The sequence below is a fragment of the Dufourea novaeangliae genome, unplaced genomic scaffold (genome assembly GCF_001272555.1).
Source record: "Dufourea novaeangliae isolate 0120121106 unplaced genomic scaffold, ASM127255v1 scaffold12, whole genome shotgun sequence".
Lineage (NCBI taxonomy): Eukaryota > Metazoa > Arthropoda > Insecta > Hymenoptera > Halictidae > Dufourea > Dufourea novaeangliae.
This window is the reverse complement of record NW_015373886.1, coordinates 859,346-880,670: the sequence shown is the minus strand read 5'-3', so window position 1 is coordinate 880,670 and position 21,325 is coordinate 859,346. Positions and strand designations below refer to the sequence as shown.

The window sequence follows — 21,325 nt, the reverse complement described above, 5'->3', positions numbered from 1 at the left end:
AACGTCGATTATTTAACAAGTTACACATTCCGATAGATTAGGTTTAAACTACGACATAAAAATGTTAAGCAACTAGAATAAAAGCAATTATGGTTTCAATGACGATATCTGTTAACCCGAAACATAGACATACGTACGCACGTGTATAATATTGTTTCGTCCTGAGTCTTTTGGTGAGCTTTGTTCATCAGTCCCTGTGTATATATTGCGTTAACAACTTAAGCCTTATAATAATCTCCACGTGTAAACCGTAATTTATAACAACAGGTCATTTCTTCTACTACTTTGCCTAGTGTCGTATACAAAAAAAAATTACTGTTGAGGTTTTCAAGCATAAACCACGTCCTGGTGGAGTTATTTTCCCTTTGTTTTTACATTTTTCAAGCATTGCAGGTAGCTTCATCAGGGGATCGGATGGCAAACTGATACTAGTGTGTTCCTTGCGGTGCTCCACTAATATACTGGGGCTTGCTCATGTTCCGGTTCATTGCTTATCAATCAAAAGAAATTTTTAATTAGTCAGCTGAATAATTAAAAAACTGTGGGGAGGGAATAGTTCAGACAGTGGTCTGTATCCCTGTTGATATTGTTAGAGTATTTCATTATCTCTCATGTAATAAAAAGAACTTCCAGTAAAATAAATAAATTTACATTATTATTTATCTCCAACAAAAGAACTGTTCCGAATTTAAGAGGTAATTCAACAAATCGTGTTTCTAAATCCACCGAAACCTGTGAAAGCAGATTGAAGTACGCTTAAAAGAAATCCAGGACCACATTTTCCATAACGATTTCGAAGAACGGCCGATTCGAGAAGGAGTTAACCGACGAGCGATCGTCAAACGCGCGTATGGGGGGAACCGGATGAATTCCGGCTAGTTGAAGCTCGAGACAGGAAGGGCGATTTGCGGCCGACAAAGCCGTTTAAACGGAAGTGGCAGTCGATCGGCCCGCTCCGGTATACCCGCTGCTAAGTAAGTGCGAATTAACGTTTGCGCGTGTGGGGGGACGGCAACGACGGAACGGGAGAGAAGACCGTTGTTTCGAACCGGGGAAACGCCGAATTCCCGTAATCAACGGTGGTCCGCGAGCCATCATAATCGAATGTCGATTGCTCTGAACAACTGGCTTAGAAATTTCGACGACGGAGGAGTTTATCGAGCGGATACGTTATAGACATCGATAACCAAAATTAATAGTTTAACATATTCATTACGGTAGATTTTGTACCCCTTTTTCACTGAATTCGTTAGTTTAATATTTTGAAGAATTTCGTTAGTGCTAGTTTTTTTATAACCTGGTCACTGCATCTTTTTGGTATATTGTATTCTGTTTTTCAGATGATCAAGAATCAATCGTTATTTTAAGACTATTTAAGGCGTTTAACCCCCTGCCGTACTTTGACGAGTCAGAGTCGTGGTCACAATTTCGGGCCAAACATGAATGTCATGAATGAGACACATGGTGTCAATTTCGGGTCATCACTATTAGACACTAGGTGTGTTCATGGTGGATGCGGATGATGGGGAAAAGGGCTAAAATCTAAACAATCTCGATAGTAGGGAACCTAAACAGAAAACTCAGCATTTCGGCACATCATTTTGGTTCAAATTGTACTGAGCTAAAGGGTACGGCAAGGGGTTAAAAGAACAATAAGGATATCAGTCTTTTCTATTGAAAACGCATCTTCAGCATTTTTCGATTTCGTTAACATTTCGAATTTTAGTTAATCAAATCGAAAAAACTGAAGATGCGTTTTCAAAAGAAAAGACTGATCTCTCTAATACTTTCTCGTTGAAGGTTCTTGAATGATTCGATTGTTTGACAAAGACGATATATCTCTTCTGTATCTACAATCAAAGTCTTCGATATAGATAATTAAGCTTTCGACGAGTTACACTTTATGCAACTGTCTAATGACTAGACTACTGATGTTTATGCGTTTATATCAAGTTTTAACATACAAAATGCAGTTAACTAAAGATTTTAAGAAAACTCATGGCAATTATATATTACTGTAAACATAATAAAACATTTAGTGCAAGAACTAAATTTCTATCTGATTTCTACGTTTAGAAATTAATGTCTAAACTTCTGACATTGCCTAAACATTTGTAGTCTACTAATAACATATTCAACGAATTGCTCTCTTGATCTAATTGACATCGATATAGCTTTGAATAAATGAAGGTGATCCACAAGTTTTGGTGGACAGTGAAGAGGGACGAATATTTCCAAACTCAGTAGTGAGCCAATTAAACGTGACTCACCTGTGAAATTTGACCTTTAAACGTTAATGGTAATCCCGGCGCGTACGAGTTCGCGTGATAATTTTGATTTTCGATTGTTATTTAATATCCATCGGAATTGCCTTGTACCGAGCTCCCAGCGAAATCCTGTATTACCACGCTCACTTTCGTCGTGGTCATCTGAACAACAGCTTTTAGCTAAATGCGATGCATAATTCACGCGGGAAGGAGGGGGACCACGGCATCATCATATTTTTGAAAGCCGATTGCCCGATAATTAATATTCTGCTGGGCATACTGTTTGCTAATTGCTTTTCGAAATGCGGCATTAATGGAACACGGGACGCCGAGTGTTATAAATCCGGCTTTTGTAACCGAACCATTTGTTGCCCGATCCTGGTTTCGAGCTCGCGTAACGCCTTACGCAACGATACCTGAATTAAGAATTATTCTTGAAGCGATAGAAATTCTGCGAATCAAACCTATGACAGCTTTATATTTTTATTTTCCCTATTATCGCGTTGCATGCATCAAAAATATTGTTCAGTCCATTCAGACAACACCTCCATAAATTCAGTAGCATCATTAGCATTCATTAGCTACTTCTTACACAGGGTAGATCAAAATTCGTGGTACAAATGCGGTCAGGGAGGTGGTATGGCTTAAAATAAGACGAAAATCAAGCATAACAAAATTGCGTTAGTGCAAAATTAATCTGAAATGCATGCACAGGAGATCTTTGGTGAGTGTTCGAAGGCTCCTCGATACTGACAAGGTATACAGGGTGTTAATTTTAACTCGAGCACCTAAATTATTTCCGCTACTATTGACAGTAAGAAAAAATGATTAAATAAGATGTTAATGTGCAAAAAAAATACGATGACCTTGAAAAAACCGTTAAAATGACCGTCACAGAATTTTTGTACACCATCAGATGCACGCCTTAAAATCATGTACATTCTATTTAGTCATTTTTTCTTACTTTCAATAGTAGCGGAAATAATTTAGGTGCTAAGTTAAAATTAACACCCCGTATATCTATTTATCGGGTTGAAATAAACAGGGTACACCGTGTGAACCGATCTTAATGTACCGATATCAAAAGATTCATCAGAAAATTTCTCTATTCCGAAGCGTCCATTTTATTATACAAGGAATATATCCCAGAAAAATAGAAAGACAAGGGTCAATACGCCACAAATGGATAGTTTGAACTAGGGACTTCTACTGAAACGTAAAATACCGGTATTTTCGGTTGTACCTTCGCCCTATATAACCCTGTATAAGCCCTACCCTTACGGAAACCGAAAAAATACCGGTATTTAATTCAGTTTTCGGTATAGCTAATATATCGGTTTCGGTATAGCTGTGATGGCATAATCCATTTATCCAAATCATACCGGTTTAACCCCATGCCTTACAATTTCCTTGACGACTGTACTTTCAAGCATCACTTTATCGTTAATAATTTCCCAGATACCAAAAGAATTTTATCTTTAGAGCAAGTGTAACATTTACTCTAAATCTTAAATGTTAATACCAATGTAACAGAATTTCACTTCGACTTGAAGAAAATGAATAGTATACATCTTTATTAAATCCACTTTGAAATCGTCATCACGTGTCTGACTCGATGTTATAAGGCATGGGGTTAAGTCCTTGGTTGGACGTTTGAACGACAGTTGAACACCTGAATTGGCCACCAAACGAAGAAATTTCCCTATCGAATAGAAATGTCCTCAGAGAAATACAGGTTGTTGGGACGGTCGTTTTCAGGAGCACAAAAGGGGCAGCCTTGTTGTGTGCCTATCGGTGGCTTGTTACGCGCGCGCGAATAATCACCACACGTTCTTGCTTCACGCCCGTGGTCCCTCCTGGGATCGGCAGCAGGCATAATTAACGCGACACGGAACACAAGCCTCCGTGTATTCAGAATACTCGGGGATCACTTGAAATATGCAGCCGTCGCTGGCTTGTGCACTGTGGACGCAGCCCCTGCTGCAATTAGTCAGCTTGTAATCTCATCTGACGACTGTTGCGGAGACGATCGTTCGGTTGCCCTTAATTTCGAGCTGATTTCGACTTTAAACGCCACCCGTTCGAACGTTCAAGCACCGAACTACACTTCGTCGTCCGAGTTCTTAACTGTTCTTGCTGTGCTTTTTCCAAAAAAATGTATCAGTTGATCTACTTGTGTCTTATTGGTCCAAAGAATACAAATTCACCGTAATATAAAGAAAATTCAACCTGGGAAACGAGAAATATTCTTTTAAGTTCTAACTCCGAGACTTTGAAGGTTTTTTTTTCTAAATGGTTGTATCTCTAAATAGTGACAGGAATTAAAAGTTTATATTGATAGTAAGATAAAGTTTTGTTAAATATTGTAATAAATAGCTGTTCAGTAGATGATATTATAGTGTGTTTGATTTTATTTCACTACTTTTGTGATGCTGTAATATTAAACTTCGTGAATATTAAACTCAGTTTTCTCGGTTTAGAAACTAGTGTACATAGAACAATTAAGAATTAGGGCGATGACTTGTCGGGGTTGTGTGTTGTTCCTTCTGTTGGAATTGTACTCGTAACAATTGTATCTCCAATCGACTATTCCAGGTGTAGCGATCAAGTGATACGCGAGAGAATTGGTCTTGTGATCGTTACAACGATTAATTTCGACTATATGAATCTACATTTATGACTTCGCTACGAAGTTCGTGTAATACTACATAATTGGATAACTTCACCTCATTTTAGTAGGGATATTGGTAAGTTCTTTCGAGTCGTAACTGAGATTATTATTGCTCGCTACTTTCACAAATGTTACACCGATTTCTTTCGATTTTATGGACCTACTTTATGACTTCTCCTCAAAATACATGTGTGGCTAATTCAATAACTTTACTTTTTTAATTAGAATCATAGAAGATTCGTATTGCTCGTTACTGTAATAGTTGAATCGAGAATAGTAGAGCACTGGATAGAAGTTATATTCTAATCGAATTGTCAATGAAAAAGTGATTAACTTCATTAAAACACACTGAAGTTCGTATATGACATCGTACACCTAAATAAATCATTAAGGCAATGTGTGCTGCGCTGCTCCAATTTAGTTCGGAAAGTTTAATCCAGCTTGAAGAAGCAGCTAAAAAGCGGTTCGAGGACACCGGGATTAGCTTAATTAACGAAATTAATTTTAATGCTCCTCGCAGCTTTAATCTGATTTTTCCCTCTTGGAAACGGAACGACGTTTCGAAGTGAAATTACGAGGATAAAACTCCCTGTCTCTCCCCTGTAAATCATACACGGCGGTAGTATCTCTAGTGTAGGAGGTGGCCGTGAAAAATATATAAATGTCTCTATTAAATATATGTACAGATTCTGATATAAAATTCGCGTTTCATGAGGTGGTGTTGCCATTTAAACTGTTCAATACTGACTGCCTTCTACTAAGTAAAGGTTTCTTGAACTTATTAATGTCTCCAGAATTGGTACCAACCTTGTTTTAATAAAACCTTTTTCTTTTAATGTCGCAATTACCGAGTTTATTTACTGGTACATAAGAATGCTGATTGCATAGTCGTTGGACGCTTGTCCAGTCACTCGAGCAGCATCGAGCAGAGAGTTATGACTTACAAAATTATTTTCATTATATTACAGTATATATTTTTGTGTTTTTTATATTAATAACAATATTTAATTTTGGAAGTTCATAGTTTTTTTTACATATTTCATACATAAATATCATATTTTGACACAACCATAACCTAAGCGATTCGCGTACTGAATGTTCATTAAAAATCATCTTTTTATTTTATTTCTTTTGTATCGGGAATTTTTTATAACAATAAGACATTCAAAGAGAAGAATTAAAGAAGCGTATTAAAGTAAAACTAGAAGAGAAAAGAAAAACAAAAATTTGCTGCCAAGAAAGTTGCAAAAAGTGTTAAAAAAAATAAAAAACAAAGAAGAATGTACTTTTTTGGCAATCTATATTATTTTAATATATAAAAATCTTCGTAATCGCAATTTTCGCCTTAACACATTGACTGCTACAGTGGAAAAGGCAGTACGTAGGCAGGCACACTTTATTTCGTTTTTTAAGTTATAAATCTTTGAAAATATATACGTCTGATTAATAGAGATTACTTGTTTTGTTTTAAATTATACTGTGATATTAATCGTATGTCAAAATTTTGTAGAGGTATTTAAATAATGCAGCATGTTTGCAATGTTTCAACTACGAGTTATCTCGTAGCTGACAGTCAACGAACTAAACATCCAACCACTGGGATATTTACCTTAACTCAACCCTTAACGAAGCGCGGTAGGTCGGTCATGGAACGCACACCGCTCCTCTCCGATCCATTTGTTCCATACAAAAAGTCTACTAGAAAAGGATACGAATAAAGAATTCGATAACGAGTCGTCGCGAAATAGAATTTCATCCGTGGTGTCGAGAGCAGCCCTTTGAAACCCGCCGCGAATTCGAAAAATAAAAATTCGATTTAGCGTTTTCTCCCGGTCGGACGCGATAGCAACTCGCTTGGGCTGTTTCACTCTCGAGTGCTCGGGCAGAAAAGGGACGTTCTATCAATTTTCTCGCAAGGAAAGGTGACCAACTGGAAATCCACTGGCACGAGACACTATCGACCGTGGTCCCCGGTTAATACTGGCATTAGCAAAAATAAAATTTATCGAAGGAAGCGGGTGGCATTTTATCGAATTATTTTCCCCGTTAACGATAAAGAATTAATCTCGGCGAAGTTTCTACCGGCTTGGTCAGACGATCAGGAATTTCAGAATTTCTTTCCGTTCTCGCGATCTTCCCCGCGAAACAAGATACGTTAACTTTCTCAATTATAGTTCATACAGCCGGAGGAACCTCAATGTTAATTATCGTGGGCAAGAAACTCTTGCTTAGGGGACTAACTTAATTAAAGAAATTCGACTCACCTCGGTTGTATTTGACATACTTGGAGGAACTTTATTGGAATTGGATCGTCTTCGATACTATATTTTGTAATATCTATTAATATCTATAAGAAAGAGTTTCAAACTAAATGTATTGAATTTTAAAAATTATTATTTTCAGTAAACTACATCCTATCCTAGATATTTTTATTTTCTACCATGTTCGTTCGTGTAAGGTGAACGTGTTTCCAGCAATCTCGATCAGCCGAATCGTTCGAATTCTTCTGTAATGCCGGTGGGAGATGGGTCGAAGCCTTTCGTAAGTAGTCGAGCCGAGTGTGTGGTCAGACGCCGCGCGTCGGTGGAAAAAACACGGTTCCTTCGCGTCAATAGATTTCAATCCTCGAACCCTGGGCATGAGACGAAAGTTGCCACTTGTTGCTGAATTATGCAAAACGTTCGTGGGCGTGATGGATAACGATACAGACGGCTGTATTTAAATCGGCCTTGCGATTTTGCCGCTCGGAACGGAATGGTTATTCCGAGCAAAATCGCACGGGCAACTGAGTAGTTCGATTTATTTGTGATTAAAGGGTCGTCATATATCAATTTAACAGTTTTTTAGGCTTCGAAGATATTAGTCCTCCGGGATCTTTGAAAATAACTTACAACTGCAGTCAATAATAAAATTGCACACACATAAAGAAGGTTTACAGTTGAGTAATAAAAAACTAAAATGTACGGACTCATAAATCGCCGTACAACAATTTGTCGATCTTCCAGCGTAACGAAACTTTGTTAATTTTATCAACGTGCCGAAAATTCGAACGTCCGGATGACACCATAAAAATCCTAAAACGCTCACGTTACGCCTTGACTCGAAACTTTAACCATTATAAACTCACCCAGAAAAACAGACCCATAGACTTTCTCCTTTTTCTCAAACTTTCTCACTCTCACCTTTCCTTCCACCACCCTTCTTCTTTTTCACTTTCTAATCACCCTTACACTCCACCCACTTACTTACTTCCTCCAAATTTCCTAATAATGCAAACAATCGACAGTACAACCAATCACACAGCAGTCATACGCTCGCCACTCGGAAGAAAAAAGTGTACAGTTTCCCATCAGCACTCGTAAACACACCATCACTTGTAATATACACATCGATCTAACTTGTAAATACAACCGTCCCTCGATTTACGCGTTGCGTTTGCTCCATGTGGTTTAAAAAAACCGACTATATGGAGTCTGCCTGTACGAAAAAAAATTTCTCAACAGAATGGCAGTATAAATTATAAAAATATTTATTTAAAAAAAAACTAAATGGAACGAACACTCCACTTAGATCGAGGGATAGGCTTTGCATTCCGTTGGCTCCGCTAGGGGTACACAGGTCAAATATGCGTCCAGGTATTGCTTTTTAAAAAGATCACAACTCGTAGCGGAAATTCTTCTTTTGGGAAATGAAAAACAAGACTCTACTGACACACTTGAATATGCAAAACTAGTCGACGTAGAATATTTTCTTCGCGAAAAAGCCAAGGGCTTCCATTTCCAACTCTGAAACCAGATGAATATGGAAAGCTTATAATTATTGTAACGAGAAAATCTGAAAAGACGCGTTAATTTAGTATCCACGGGGGTGGAGACGTGTTTCTGCACAACGGCAAACACAACAAGAACCGTTATTCTATCTCGAGTCAGGCGGCCAGAGATGGTAACTCGATCGAGTTTCCTAAATAACGCTCGACGAGAGAAAGTTTCGCGGCCAGGACCATCTTCTTGCTCAGCCTCTCCCAGGGGGCGCGGCACGAATACGTAATTCCAGTTGGAAACGTTCGCCGAACAAGTTTGGCCCGTCTCGAGGGCCGTCGAAAGCGGCGCCGTCGCGGTGAGAGCGTCCCTAAGTATTAATCGTGCTCGATTAATCGGGCCCAGTTAATTTCACAGGGGAGGTTCTCGACCTTGAATACCCCAGAGAGGAAGTTTTCCACCGTTGGGAGCCACGGTCCGTTGAGAATTTCTCCCCATCCGCGAGTTCTTCGTGTAATTATTCCAATTTAGTCCCTGGTCCCGCGATGTATTCGAGGCGTTCGGGACACCGTGAGTTGCTCTTTAATGAAACTTTGAGATATGAGCTCTCCACCCCCTGATCCACCACCCCTGTGGAAACATTCGTCCCAGCCCTCCCACAAAAGTTGGCGGAGATTCAGCGAGGTTGATCGAGGTTGGCGGAATATTGCGTCATCTTGGGTTAGAGAATTTGCATAATTTATACGTTTTACCTCCGTTCTGTTATTTACCAGATTTCTTTACCGTATCAGCAATGCTTATTTGTCCCTGTCACCGTTCTGGTATCGTGTTCCACGAGATCCATTCGATTTCGTTATTGTTTACATGATGTTACACAGGCGAGATAATTGATCCGACTGATTCGTGGATTTTCGTTTGTTGTTTCAGTATGCGGCGACATTCACGGACAGTTCTACGACCTGATGAAATTGTTCGAAGTGGGCGGACCACCCTCCACGACGAAGTATCTTTTTCTCGGCGATTACGTAGACAGGGGTTATTTCAGTATCGAGGTAAGTTCGAAGATCCACCTTTCTGTTAGACTTCTGTTGACTGGAGACTAGAATATTCGATTTGATAATCGTTACTACGGGTGATATCGATGCGCTACGAAATCAGAAGTAATTAACCAGGGTTGTTACGAATAATTTGTATACTCGAATATTCGAATAGTATTAGAATTCGAATTTTATATTCTAATCATTCGAAATATTCGAAACATTCGAAGTATTCGAATTACTCGAAACATTCGAAGTATTCGAATTACTCGAAACATTCAAAGTATTCGAATTACTCGAAACATTCGAAGTATTCGAATATTCGAAGTGATCGAATTTTTGATTGTACGGAATGGAAATCTGAACGTAATATGTTTTTTCACATTTTACGTACAATTCGGAATTCGATCACTTCTGTTTTTCGAATACTTCATACTATTCGAATTATTCGTATTCGAAATTGTTCAAATACTTAAATGGTTACTACTCTACCCTAAACCTGTGAGCCTTATCGAAATAAATTTTAGCTTCATGTACTTCGTGCACATTGAAAAATGTGCCTCGATTTCGTGAAAAGAGACACCGTAACAATTCCAGTAAGAATTCCAATTATTCTGCGCGCATTCGAAAGAGAACAGGTAACGTCTTTAGCCCCGTGAATTTGTTCGCTCGTAGACACGGAGACGTTCCGTTTCTTTCGCTGTAATTTCCTCATTAAAACGCAGTCGCTCGTTAATTAGAAACTTGAACGCCCGCCGTTGTTAAAAGACGGGGGCTGGAACGAACAAAAACTGCGAAACTTGAATTTATATCTCGTTAACGTCCATCGTTGCTTCCGTTCTCCTGAAAAAGAAAGTAACTCGGTGTGCACTTTTCGGTTCCTGTTCCTTTCAGAATCAAAACCACACGAACACGATGCTAATGGAACGCGCGCGCGACTGTTTTAGAAGGGTTCGCAAATTGCCAGCTTAAATTGCGCGTCTCGGGTACGATTTTCAAACTGTACACCGCGCGGGGGAGGGAGAACGGAAGAAGTTGCGGCGCCGCTACCAAGTTTCTTGGATTAATTAACGTCCGCGGGGATGCAATTTCTTATGGGGGAAACGGAACACGGCTTGTTTATGCAAAAACTTTCCGCTACGAAGTTTCATAGGAATATCATTCGATGTTTTTTTTATCTCGCTCGGCTGTGATCGTTTTAACGTGAGAAAAAATTGGACGTCAGCTATGCACCCTCGCGAGTAAACTCGACTCCCGTTGGGAAGGAAAAAATGACGTAGAAGAAGGGGTTCCTACTACTTGGTACATTTATTTCAACTACTGGAATAAATGTTAAATGTTAATTTGACACAAATTTCAGTAATTCCCGAGACCAAGTGGTAGGAGGCCGTTCGCCACTTTTCCCAAAATACAGAAAATCTTTGGTTAACGCTCAAAACTCGGGACTGCTTTGGAGCAGTTATCGCAGAGAGACACGATTTCTGCACTTCATGAATTGTGTCGATTCATAAACTGCATTTCGGGCCGAGTCTCCAGTACGATACCTCCCAGTAGTGGGATGAATCAGAAGCATATAACGTAGATATATTTCCGAGCATTTATCGAGAATTTACTGTACCTTTTATGAACATCACGTCAATTGATCCTCTGTGTACACAGAATCAATAACTGTCGATTTTCCATATTTATTTTATGCTTGTCAGAGTAAACAGTACACGTTTTTACGATTTTATTCGAATATTTACATATGAAAATGACCAAAGAACGTACACTACCGGCCAAAAGTATGGGACCAAGTGTGATGAGAATTATAGAAAGATGGACATCTTATTCTACGAAGATTTTATAAAACTAATGTGCTAAACCTCATTAAAAATGTTCTATAAATACATGGATTCCGTAACTTTTATTATATTGCTAGAAAATAATGAGTTACCTTACCCATCAATCATAAACTCTGGTCTCATACTTTTCGCCGATTGTGTAATACGTACACACGCCCTGATCAATTACTTTGTTTCTTAATTTACATCGACAATTGTTCTCGATCTGGAAAACATAAACCGCATACACACGAATCGACGAGGGAGCATCAAAAGCAGGAAATACGAAACACGTGCCTAATTATCGAACCTAGTAATTAGCGATCGGTTCGGTTAATTATCAATTAATATACTCCACGTTTATCTTCCGTCCGTGGGCGATGCTCTGTAATATAGAGGATCTCGTGGGAATCAGGCGGAAACGCGGGTAAGGCTGTTCAGAACTTCTCTGAACGTCTGGCGAACCTTTGAAGCTCGACTAGCGTTTCGAGATTAGCCGACAGGTCCGGTGAATCGTTAATCTTCCTAGACTCGCGATCCCACAGATCGACGAATTCGGAATTTGCTTATTTTTCGGAAACAATTTACGCTTTCCTTAAGGCTTTCTATATCTGGACACCAAAGCCAAAGTCTATTAAGTCTACTTTTTAAACAAAATGACATTCTACATGCTTCCTGAACTTTTTTCATTTTTTCCAGTGGCAAAGATTATTTCATTGTAATTTGTTTAGTTTTTAATATAATAATGTAAAAATGATATTAGGTCTATATTTCCTTCGATGTGTAAAGTTCATCGTATAAAGAACTTCATGTAATTTTCACCATTTCTACATATCGAGACTTGTCATAAGTCCAGTCAATAGTTCGAAGGTTGGTTAGCACCTTCGATTTACTCTCCTCTAATGTTTGAAAGCTGTGACCTATAAAACCCTGGCTCTGGGGTCCAGATATAGTTCTCACGCTCTCATAAGTGGTAACGTACACACTTTTGCCAATTACACTAGTCCATAGCAGTGTTTTTCCGTTTATACATAATCAATGACTCTCGATTTTTCATACTTTGTTATGCTTCGGCAGAATAAACAGTAAACGTTTTTACGATCTTATTCAAATATTTACATATGAAAATGACCAAAGAACGTACACCACCGGAAAAAAAGTACGGGACCAGATCTGATAATTATAGAAAGAGGAACATCGGTGAAACCAACGCGAGTTATATTGCAATTAGTTCCCATTTCTATGATCTCCCACTTTTTAATTCTTAAATATTGTTAGTATTTTGAAATACACAAATTAAGAAAAAGAAAAACATTCAAAGTTCCGAAGTGAGCACTTAAAAGAATATTTCTTGTTTCCTGAATTAAATCACAGTAAATTTATATTTCTCGGACCACTGAGACGCACGTAGATTTATCAACTATACTTTTTGAAAAATGGTGTCAGATCGGTCAAGAACTCGGGCGACGATATTTCAGTCGATTACAAATCAGTGTAAGAGACGCGAGTCACGCACTGAAAAATCACGCAAGTCCAAGGGAAGGTTAAGAAACCGGGAAAACTAGCGATTCCACGTGAGAAAAAAAACACTTTCGCGAAAAGAATTTCTAGCGTCCCGTCGCGTTCGATTTTTGCTGATGATCGAGATATCGCGACTTGAAAGGATGTCCTCGCGATTGAACGCCCTCGAAAGGAGCTCCTCAACGTTCCGCCAACGGATCGAAAGGAGTTATCCGCGCTTTTTTTTTTTTTTTTTTTTTTAAATAAGATCCCAGTCCAGAGGTTCTCTGGTGGAATAAAGAAAGATGGCGTGGCAAGGGGAAAGAAAGGGGGCGAGAGATCGATACTTTCTATCCGCAATATGCTCGGTCGGATTGTTCGAGCCCGGACAGACGAGCAGGAGAAGAGATTCGCTGGGATTTCTCCGTTGGAACGTGCACACGCGTTCCTCGAGGATTTTCGTTTCGGCGAGGAAAACGCAGGAGGAGGGCTGTGGAGCGGGGTGAACTATATCCGGAAGAAATGAAAAGAACGGGGGGAGTGGAACCAGGGGGGTGTTGCGGTGGGAGAGGGAAGATGAAATTAAGATCGAGAAAGGAAGCGAGATGACGGGACCGTGCGGAATATTTCGTTTAGGCGGCCTCCCTACTGTGACAAGTCAAAAATTCGGCGAAATTCAGGAATTTTTTTGGGAAAAACTATGAGTTATATCGATGTTAAACTTTTTTCTATGAATTCGTATACACTAATAGGATAAGCTTAATTTATTTCACTTGAAAATGTGGTATAGATTAAAAGTTATTGTAATTTTCCGGGACTGCCTAAAAAAAAGGTGCCTCCATGGCTGCCATTGTATCAACTGTCTATGTTATTTCAAATCGAAAATTGAGAAAGATTATTAATCTGTATGGACGTGGCTATTGCCTGTAATAGAATGAATAAAAAATATTGAAAAATAACAAAATGGCAGAATCTTGCAAGAAAGTGCCGATTTTCGCGAAGAAAGTCGCTCGTTTTTCAAGTTGCAAATATCAACTTCATTCTAGTACGGGAGAGAACTATGCAACTGCTGAACATGCCGACATAGTTTCAAGTCACTCCGTGGAATAGTTTCTGAGATATCGTGGCAGCCATTTACAAACATGTCGTTTTGAGTAAAACGCGTTTAAAGGCTAATAACTTCGTTATTATTTCCAATCGAGCGAAATCCTTTTGGGATTATGGTATCGTAATATTAAGCCTTGCGAAAATGTAAAAAAGAAAAATCGATGTTTTTAATCTGTCACAGTAGGGAGACCCCTTAAAAACATAAGAATGGAAATAAATGGGACAGAATATACCGGAGATGAATCTGTAAATTTAACGTAGACATTCTAATACAGAATCAGAAATAGGCAAACTAATTATCTAGATAAAAAGTTTCAAATAACGAATAAAAGATAGAAGAAAGTATTTCGTCATTTTTCATTGTTTAAACGTGGAAATTTCAATTTTTATAATAAAATAATACATCTTTATGAATGAATTGACATTTGTCGAACAATTATTTAATCTCATTAACTGTTTAAAGCTCAGAACGACACCCTTAGATACTGTTGCTTTTCACTGTGTATTATTCGAATAAAATTCTGCCCAACTCTGTCATAAAAGTTCAGGGGAATTCAGGTAGCCTGACCCTTCCAGTATGACGCTTTCTAGGTAAATAGTTAGTAATAGTCCGACCTTTGTAAGGACAGGACGTTTTCACGTATGAGTGTTCTGTACGCGACTCATTTCGAAGCAGTGTTATTAACACTAGAACTACCGAGCAAGGCAAAATGACTTGTCAGTATCCTCTTATAACAATACATTTTCCCAGATCTTGTGCAGCTTTTACTACGATATGAAAGAGAAGAAATTAGTCAATTTAGAAATTCGTAAATTTTCCAAAATTTGTCATGTTCATGTACCGATCAAAGTAGTTATGCGTTTATCATCGGTAATTCTAGTGTTAAAAAAAGGATGCGATTGCTTTGATTACTTTTTCCGACGAAGTTTCGTTTTTGGGTGCGAATTTCTATTAATCGTGTGTGGTAAAATCCATCAAGAAGACTACTTTAACGGGCTGTGAAACACTTTGCAATGGTGCAAGTTTTGTGAGCTGATTTCTAATAGGTATGTACTTAGAATCCAAAATATCGGGAATGGTGTGAAAGTGTTAGAATCGGATTATACGGTTGTATTAGAGTTGAAGTGTTTCTAACGTTCTCTCGGATAGACATTATTAAGTATATGAGTTCTACACGTACCGAGCTTTGAATTGAAGGCAAATTGGATTCTGCAGGTTTACAGGTGAAATGTATTTCAGAGGAACGCGGTTTAAAGTAATTGGATTCTACAGGTCTAAGGGTGTTGTTAAGTTACATTATTCCTGGGTTGTTGACGTACAAAGATAAATCTAATTGGGCTCTACAAGTTTACAGGCGAATACTTGGGTTCTTCGGAAGAACAAAGTCCAAAGGTTCTACATTTTCTAGCGTGGTTATACGAAAACTGAAGATGTATACACGTCAAATTTAAATTAGGATCATAAAAACTGCAAAAAAAAAAAAAAACTACAAGAAAAAGCTCCTGCAAGAAATGATAAGAACTGAAGTACCAAAAGCGCCAAAAAAAAGTTACTCAAAACAAAATTAAGGAGAACATCAGATAGAGTGAAAGAAACGGACAAAGGAAGTCACCAGAGTGTGATGCAGGGAAAAGTGAGCAAACATCGGGGCGAATCGTCGAAACGGTTATGACACACGGAAGGAACGAGAAAATAAATTGGAGGGACGGAATTCCGTGAGTGAGGGTCAATCCTCAGCGCGACGGCTTCATCTTCGTGTGTGTCCACGGAAGCCTTATTTCCGGGCCCCCGGTGAAACGGAGCCCTCGAGAAATACATTGTTTCCGGCTCGTTTTTAGCGATATTCGACCACGGAATTATCTCTCGTGGAAACGATGATGCGGCGGGCGGAGGGGGGGGACATTTTATTTTCTTCTTGGACGGCCTACCCAATACGGTGGAGATCTCCACTAGTGATCCCGCTATGCGGGGTGATTGGAATAGTGGAGACGGGGGAAGTTTATGGGAATTGGTCTCTCGATACTGTTTCCTCGTCGATACGCCCTTGGAAGTATCCGTTGTCTATCTATTGCGATCAATTGCGGATACGTTTCTTCCTTAACTGGCTTTTACTGGAAGTCGAGTTTCTTTCTTTTAGAATGAATAATATGTGGGGTTCAATGGAAAATGGACACATGCCGCAATACTATGTCCAGTTCTGTTTTTACACGATAGATACACGTTCCAGAAGAATGCGTGTAGAAAAAAAAAATCGTGTAGAAATATATACTGTATCTATGGAAAAATAGAAGATTGGTTCGATACCTAAAATATTTCCAAAAATAATACAATAAACCATATCAAAATTTATGTTAGAATCTTATCATTTTTACGTGTTTGCACTTTTTATTTTAAAAACATTGCACATGTGTATAAAAATGTATTATTCGTTTTAAGCTAGTGTTAAAATGGAACGATTATCGTTTGACTTGTTCTACACGATTATTGTCCAGATGTCATCCCCACCATTGGGGGGGGGGTGGGATTTGAAGCTGACAAGCGGATACTTTGTTGCTCCTCGGTTGCTTTCCGGGCAAAAAACGAATTTATGAGGGTCTGAAGTATTCCTCCCTATACGATTATTGTCCCGGCGCGGACCCGAGTTCGGGACGATAATCGAGAGGAGTCTGTATTCGGTTTTCTTTGAGTCGAAGTGAAATGCTACGTTGCTCGTATTAATATTGAACTTTTATAGTAAAAATACAGTTGCGATAAGTACAGAATTCCTTTCGTTTCTGGGAAACTATCGACAACAATGTAATCCTAGATAGACGTCAAAAAAATCGTAGGACAAGGGGTTAATTGTCAGACCTTGTAACAGGATCAGATACAGGATTGTTCGCGTATTTCCACGATTTTCCGAATCCACGTGTGCTCCGAGTTAATTTATACACGGTGTACTGCAGGAAGTCGTGACGGCGAAGTAAACCTGGTCTCTCGGCTTTACCGCCCACGTTTTAACAGTCGCTCTTATTGCCGTGTTTTATGGGTCCAGGTGCGTCGAGCCACGCGAAATAACGGTTGACGGCCAATAAAACGAAAATGGACACTCGTAGGCGCGCACCGTGACTGGGAACGGCGTTGATAACGGCGTAATAGAGACGCGGGATAGATCGACCGTCCGTGCATAATCCCAGGCACCGTGGACAATAGCTGGTGGCGCATCGATCAGTTTTCGGATTTCTATTAATCGAACCGTGTCATCGGGGACAATCGGGCGACGAGTATATTACCGAATGACCGTGTCGTTCCGCGAATAAACGAAAGACACATATATGGCGTTGAATGATTTTTCTGATGATTCTCCTTTTATGGAATTGAGGGTGTCTTGTTGAATTCGGTTGGAAATTCGTTGGAGTGAATGTCGGTGTAATTAATAATGGTACATAATTTGGTATGTATATTGTTGTAGAGAACGAATATTGAGAGAGGGTTATGAAGGATAATTAGAGGGGATATTGATAAGGGTAGTCGTGGCATATGGAGATCGACGATTCTCTTGTGATCAACGAAGTTAACCCTTTCGTTTCCACTGTTGCCATATGGCTACGTGTATAAATTACGAAATAAAATGTTAGTATCGTGTATTTTTTCATATCTATGAGTATATAATAGTTTTTTCTAATCTTATAGAGATGTCATGGCACAAATTTGAATGTGCATTTAAAAGATTATCGGTAAAATAACGCATTGTTGGTCCTTTGTTTTTTCCATTTGATAGAACTCAAGTGTTGAGCATTGTGACAAATACAGTAGAAACTGACAAAACTCTAATTTCTTTTAAATATTTCAAGAGAGTCTGTTGATCTAAGCTACGAAAAATTGGGTTTTATTATATATAATAACATCATAATGGAAATTATTCTATATAACTGTGATAAAAGTAAAAAAGTTGTCAAATGAGCAACAAATGAAAAATGGCATTAGACGGTTCTAAAACGTTAAAATATTCTTTTGAATCATTTATATGTTATGTAATATACACAAAAATACGAAAAAATATTTCTGTGATAATTTTTAAATAATTTAGGAATGAAACGGTTAAGTATCCTTCTGCCAGGTTCAGTTTCCAAGATGATGTGACTGTGTTGTATTTTTTATCTTTTTATAATTTATTTCGTGGGTACTGGGTGGTTTCTACGGCTGTGTTGATATCACACAATTAGGATTTTAGGGCGTTGTGACATCAATAGCAATAGGCTTCTACGTCTTCGAACCTGTGATTAAATAGGGTTCTCTGCAGTGTCTGGGGTCGTAAAAATCGGTTTCCTGTACACTAAGTGAGACCCAATCAGGTTCCCCCCGGATTCTAGACTAGTCGTAATCGAATTCTCCGAGGTCATGGTAATTGCAGTTCTACGTTTCTAGGGCCCCCAACCAATTGGTGTTTCTCTATAATCACAATGAATAACATTGTGCGACTGTCTGAGTTAACTAGAGTATGCAAGTCTCTAAAACTCTATGAAAGTCTGTAATTCTAAGGGGTAACTTTACAACACTGAGCAACTACGATCGAAACCACTTCTACAATTGGTGTTTTACGTACAATATACTACCCTGTTCAAAAAGTTCCGGGACAGTCTCGTTTACAAAAAACAGTAGAATGCTATGTCACTTTTTTTGATTCTATGTACTTACTACAACTGTGTAGAACATATTTGCATTGCCAACTTCATATCAGTCGAATAGTGTATAAACAGCAGTGGAGTTTGTCAACTGAGGTTACAACGAGCGGTGATTTTCATAATGTCAATTAAAACAACCATTACTTGGACGTTGATTTCAATCGATTAAGACGATAAAACAAAATTTGCTGAAAGAATTAAATTCCATCACAGAAATGACATTTTTGGGATGTTCTGAAGAGTGGAAAAAACGTTGGTAAAAATGTATTGCGAGCAATGGGGATTACTTTGAAGGTGACAAAAAATAAATTGATAAATAAATGAATAGTACGCGTATTATTTAACGTGTCTCGGAACTTTTTGAACAGGGTAGTATACACACTACTACCCACATTCATTCTCTGCACTCAAGCAACCCGATCACAATCAAACGGAAATGCGTTCTCATATGCCTGAGTTAGGTGAACAGCTCACTTGGCGTCCCGTTCATAGACCACTTATACGATTATTCCTGGGCAGGTATACGTGCGCGTACGACGCATATTGACACACACCCGGTGGTACCCGCATTCGAAGCAAAGCCGTTAATGTATACATGATGAATAAAAGATACGCCCCCCACCGGCCCCCCATCCATTCAATATCGATTCGGCGGCCGCAGCCAAGTTTCTAACGATTGTTTAACGTCGCAATATGTGTGTGTGTGTGTGTGTGTGTGTGTGTGTATGCATCGTGACTGCGCATTTTTTCCCAACAAAATTGTCGACTCTCTCACGGTTCGTTGTATAACCAAAGTAATTTCAAGCTGTCAAATTGGGTAATATTTACAATAGGTAAGCCATCTCCAAATTTGATAATTTTTCGATATATTGTCAAGGTTATCGTCCTGAACAGTGTTGTGAAGTTTAGTTGGGATTCGCCGTTTGTAAACAAGTTATTACCAAAAAAAGTTTAGGTAGATAATTATTTAAAAGTTTAGCCTTTTCACCGATTTCGATGCACTGAAGTCAAAAACATAATACTTTCTTTTCAAAATTACTAACAAAAACAAAGTATCATCCCCCAAAATAATAGACGAGCTCCTCAGACTACTTCAACAAGTAGAAACTCGTATATTGTTTAAGGGGGGGGGGCTGTTATTATAAAAACAAAAGTGATTCGGAGTTGGTTAGAGACAGTTCAAGGAAGAAAAACTCATTCAGATTTGGTTAGAGACAGTTCAAGGTAGAAAGTCATTCAGAGTTGGTTGGACACAGTTGAAGGAAAAGGTATCATTTTTCCCTTAATAACTTTTTAATAAACAACATTTGATAACTAAATCTTTCTGAAGGTCACTCACGAGTGTGACCTTGACAACATATTGACAACATATATCATCGATCATTTTACTATTAATAATACTAAAGTACAATACTAATTTTTGTTTTATAGTAACTGTTTTACCAACGGTAACCCCCAACTAAAACCTTCACACTACTACTCAGAGTGATAACCTTAACAACATATTAAAAAATCATACAAATCGTGGCTCCCTTAGTGTAAATATTCAGCCTCAATTCTTTCCTTGGCAAAAGAATAAATTGGAAACAGCCAACCAAAAGCAATGAGACACTTTCTCAGAACCACATCTCAGGAGAGCGAAGAAACACAGAATTTCCCCTGCCAAAATGCTTACCTTTAAAGTGAAGGGGGTCAACTTCGGCAAGCAGAGCTAGGCGAAAACTATGTGTTCCGTGGACCTAAGGAAGATTAATCGCGACGCACAGTGGTCCAGAACAAAGAATTAACTGTTTTAACGTTATTTCAAGACTTAAGGACAATAATATATAGGTCGTTGAATTCGTCTTGACGACAGCTATAATATTATTAAGTAAAAAATATATAGTAACCGTAAAAAAATCTAGGTGACCATATTTTTTATTTAAACAAAAACAATTTTTTTATTTGTTACATTGGAATTTATAGAAAAAAACGTGCTGATTAATCTTTGTTGGAAACATTTTTATGTCAGAGCTTCGAAAGTGCCTGAAAAATCGTAATAACGTGTGAATTGAAATTCAAAAATACGACAAAATATTTCTTTGATAATTTACAACACAAAAGGTGTCCATCGCTGGCGGCGAAAATCGGCGAAACGGAATAACTGTTCGAGGCACGTGATATCACGTGGTCGCGAGACACGTCGCATTTAGACTCGGTAACACGAGATCGCGCGGGACCACTGTAAATGTAATTCACGAGACGTTATAAATTACGAATAACGGGGAGAGGAAGGTAGCTCGGAGCGACGGACGGATAAATAACGTGGAGATTGTTAGTACTTCAGCGGAACGGTAACTTATATACACGTGTATTCAGTTTTACGGCCGAGTGGAATTCTATAAAAAGCGAATTTCCCGGGAGAAACGGAAAAACCGCGGCGCCTCTGGCCATGGTTGTGTCGTTTGCAGCATTATTGTATATTATGGGAACCACGATAAGGGGATCGTTGAAGAAA

General features: G+C 38.6%; 1 protein-coding gene across 7 annotated transcripts in view; it reads left to right on the top strand.

The window, feature by feature from the left end:
• Window positions 1-21,325, top strand: part of LOC107194596 (serine/threonine-protein phosphatase 2B catalytic subunit 3-like) — a 218,758-nt gene that overhangs the window by 128,568 nt on the left and 68,865 nt on the right. For all 7 annotated transcript variants that reach the window (XM_015584280.1, XM_015584287.1, XM_015584272.1 and 4 more), the window contains exon 3: window positions 9,624-9,748. In XM_015584280.1, coding sequence (XP_015439766.1) covers window positions 9,624-9,748 — 125 coding nt within the window. The remainder of the gene's footprint in view (window positions 1-9,623; window positions 9,749-21,325) is intronic.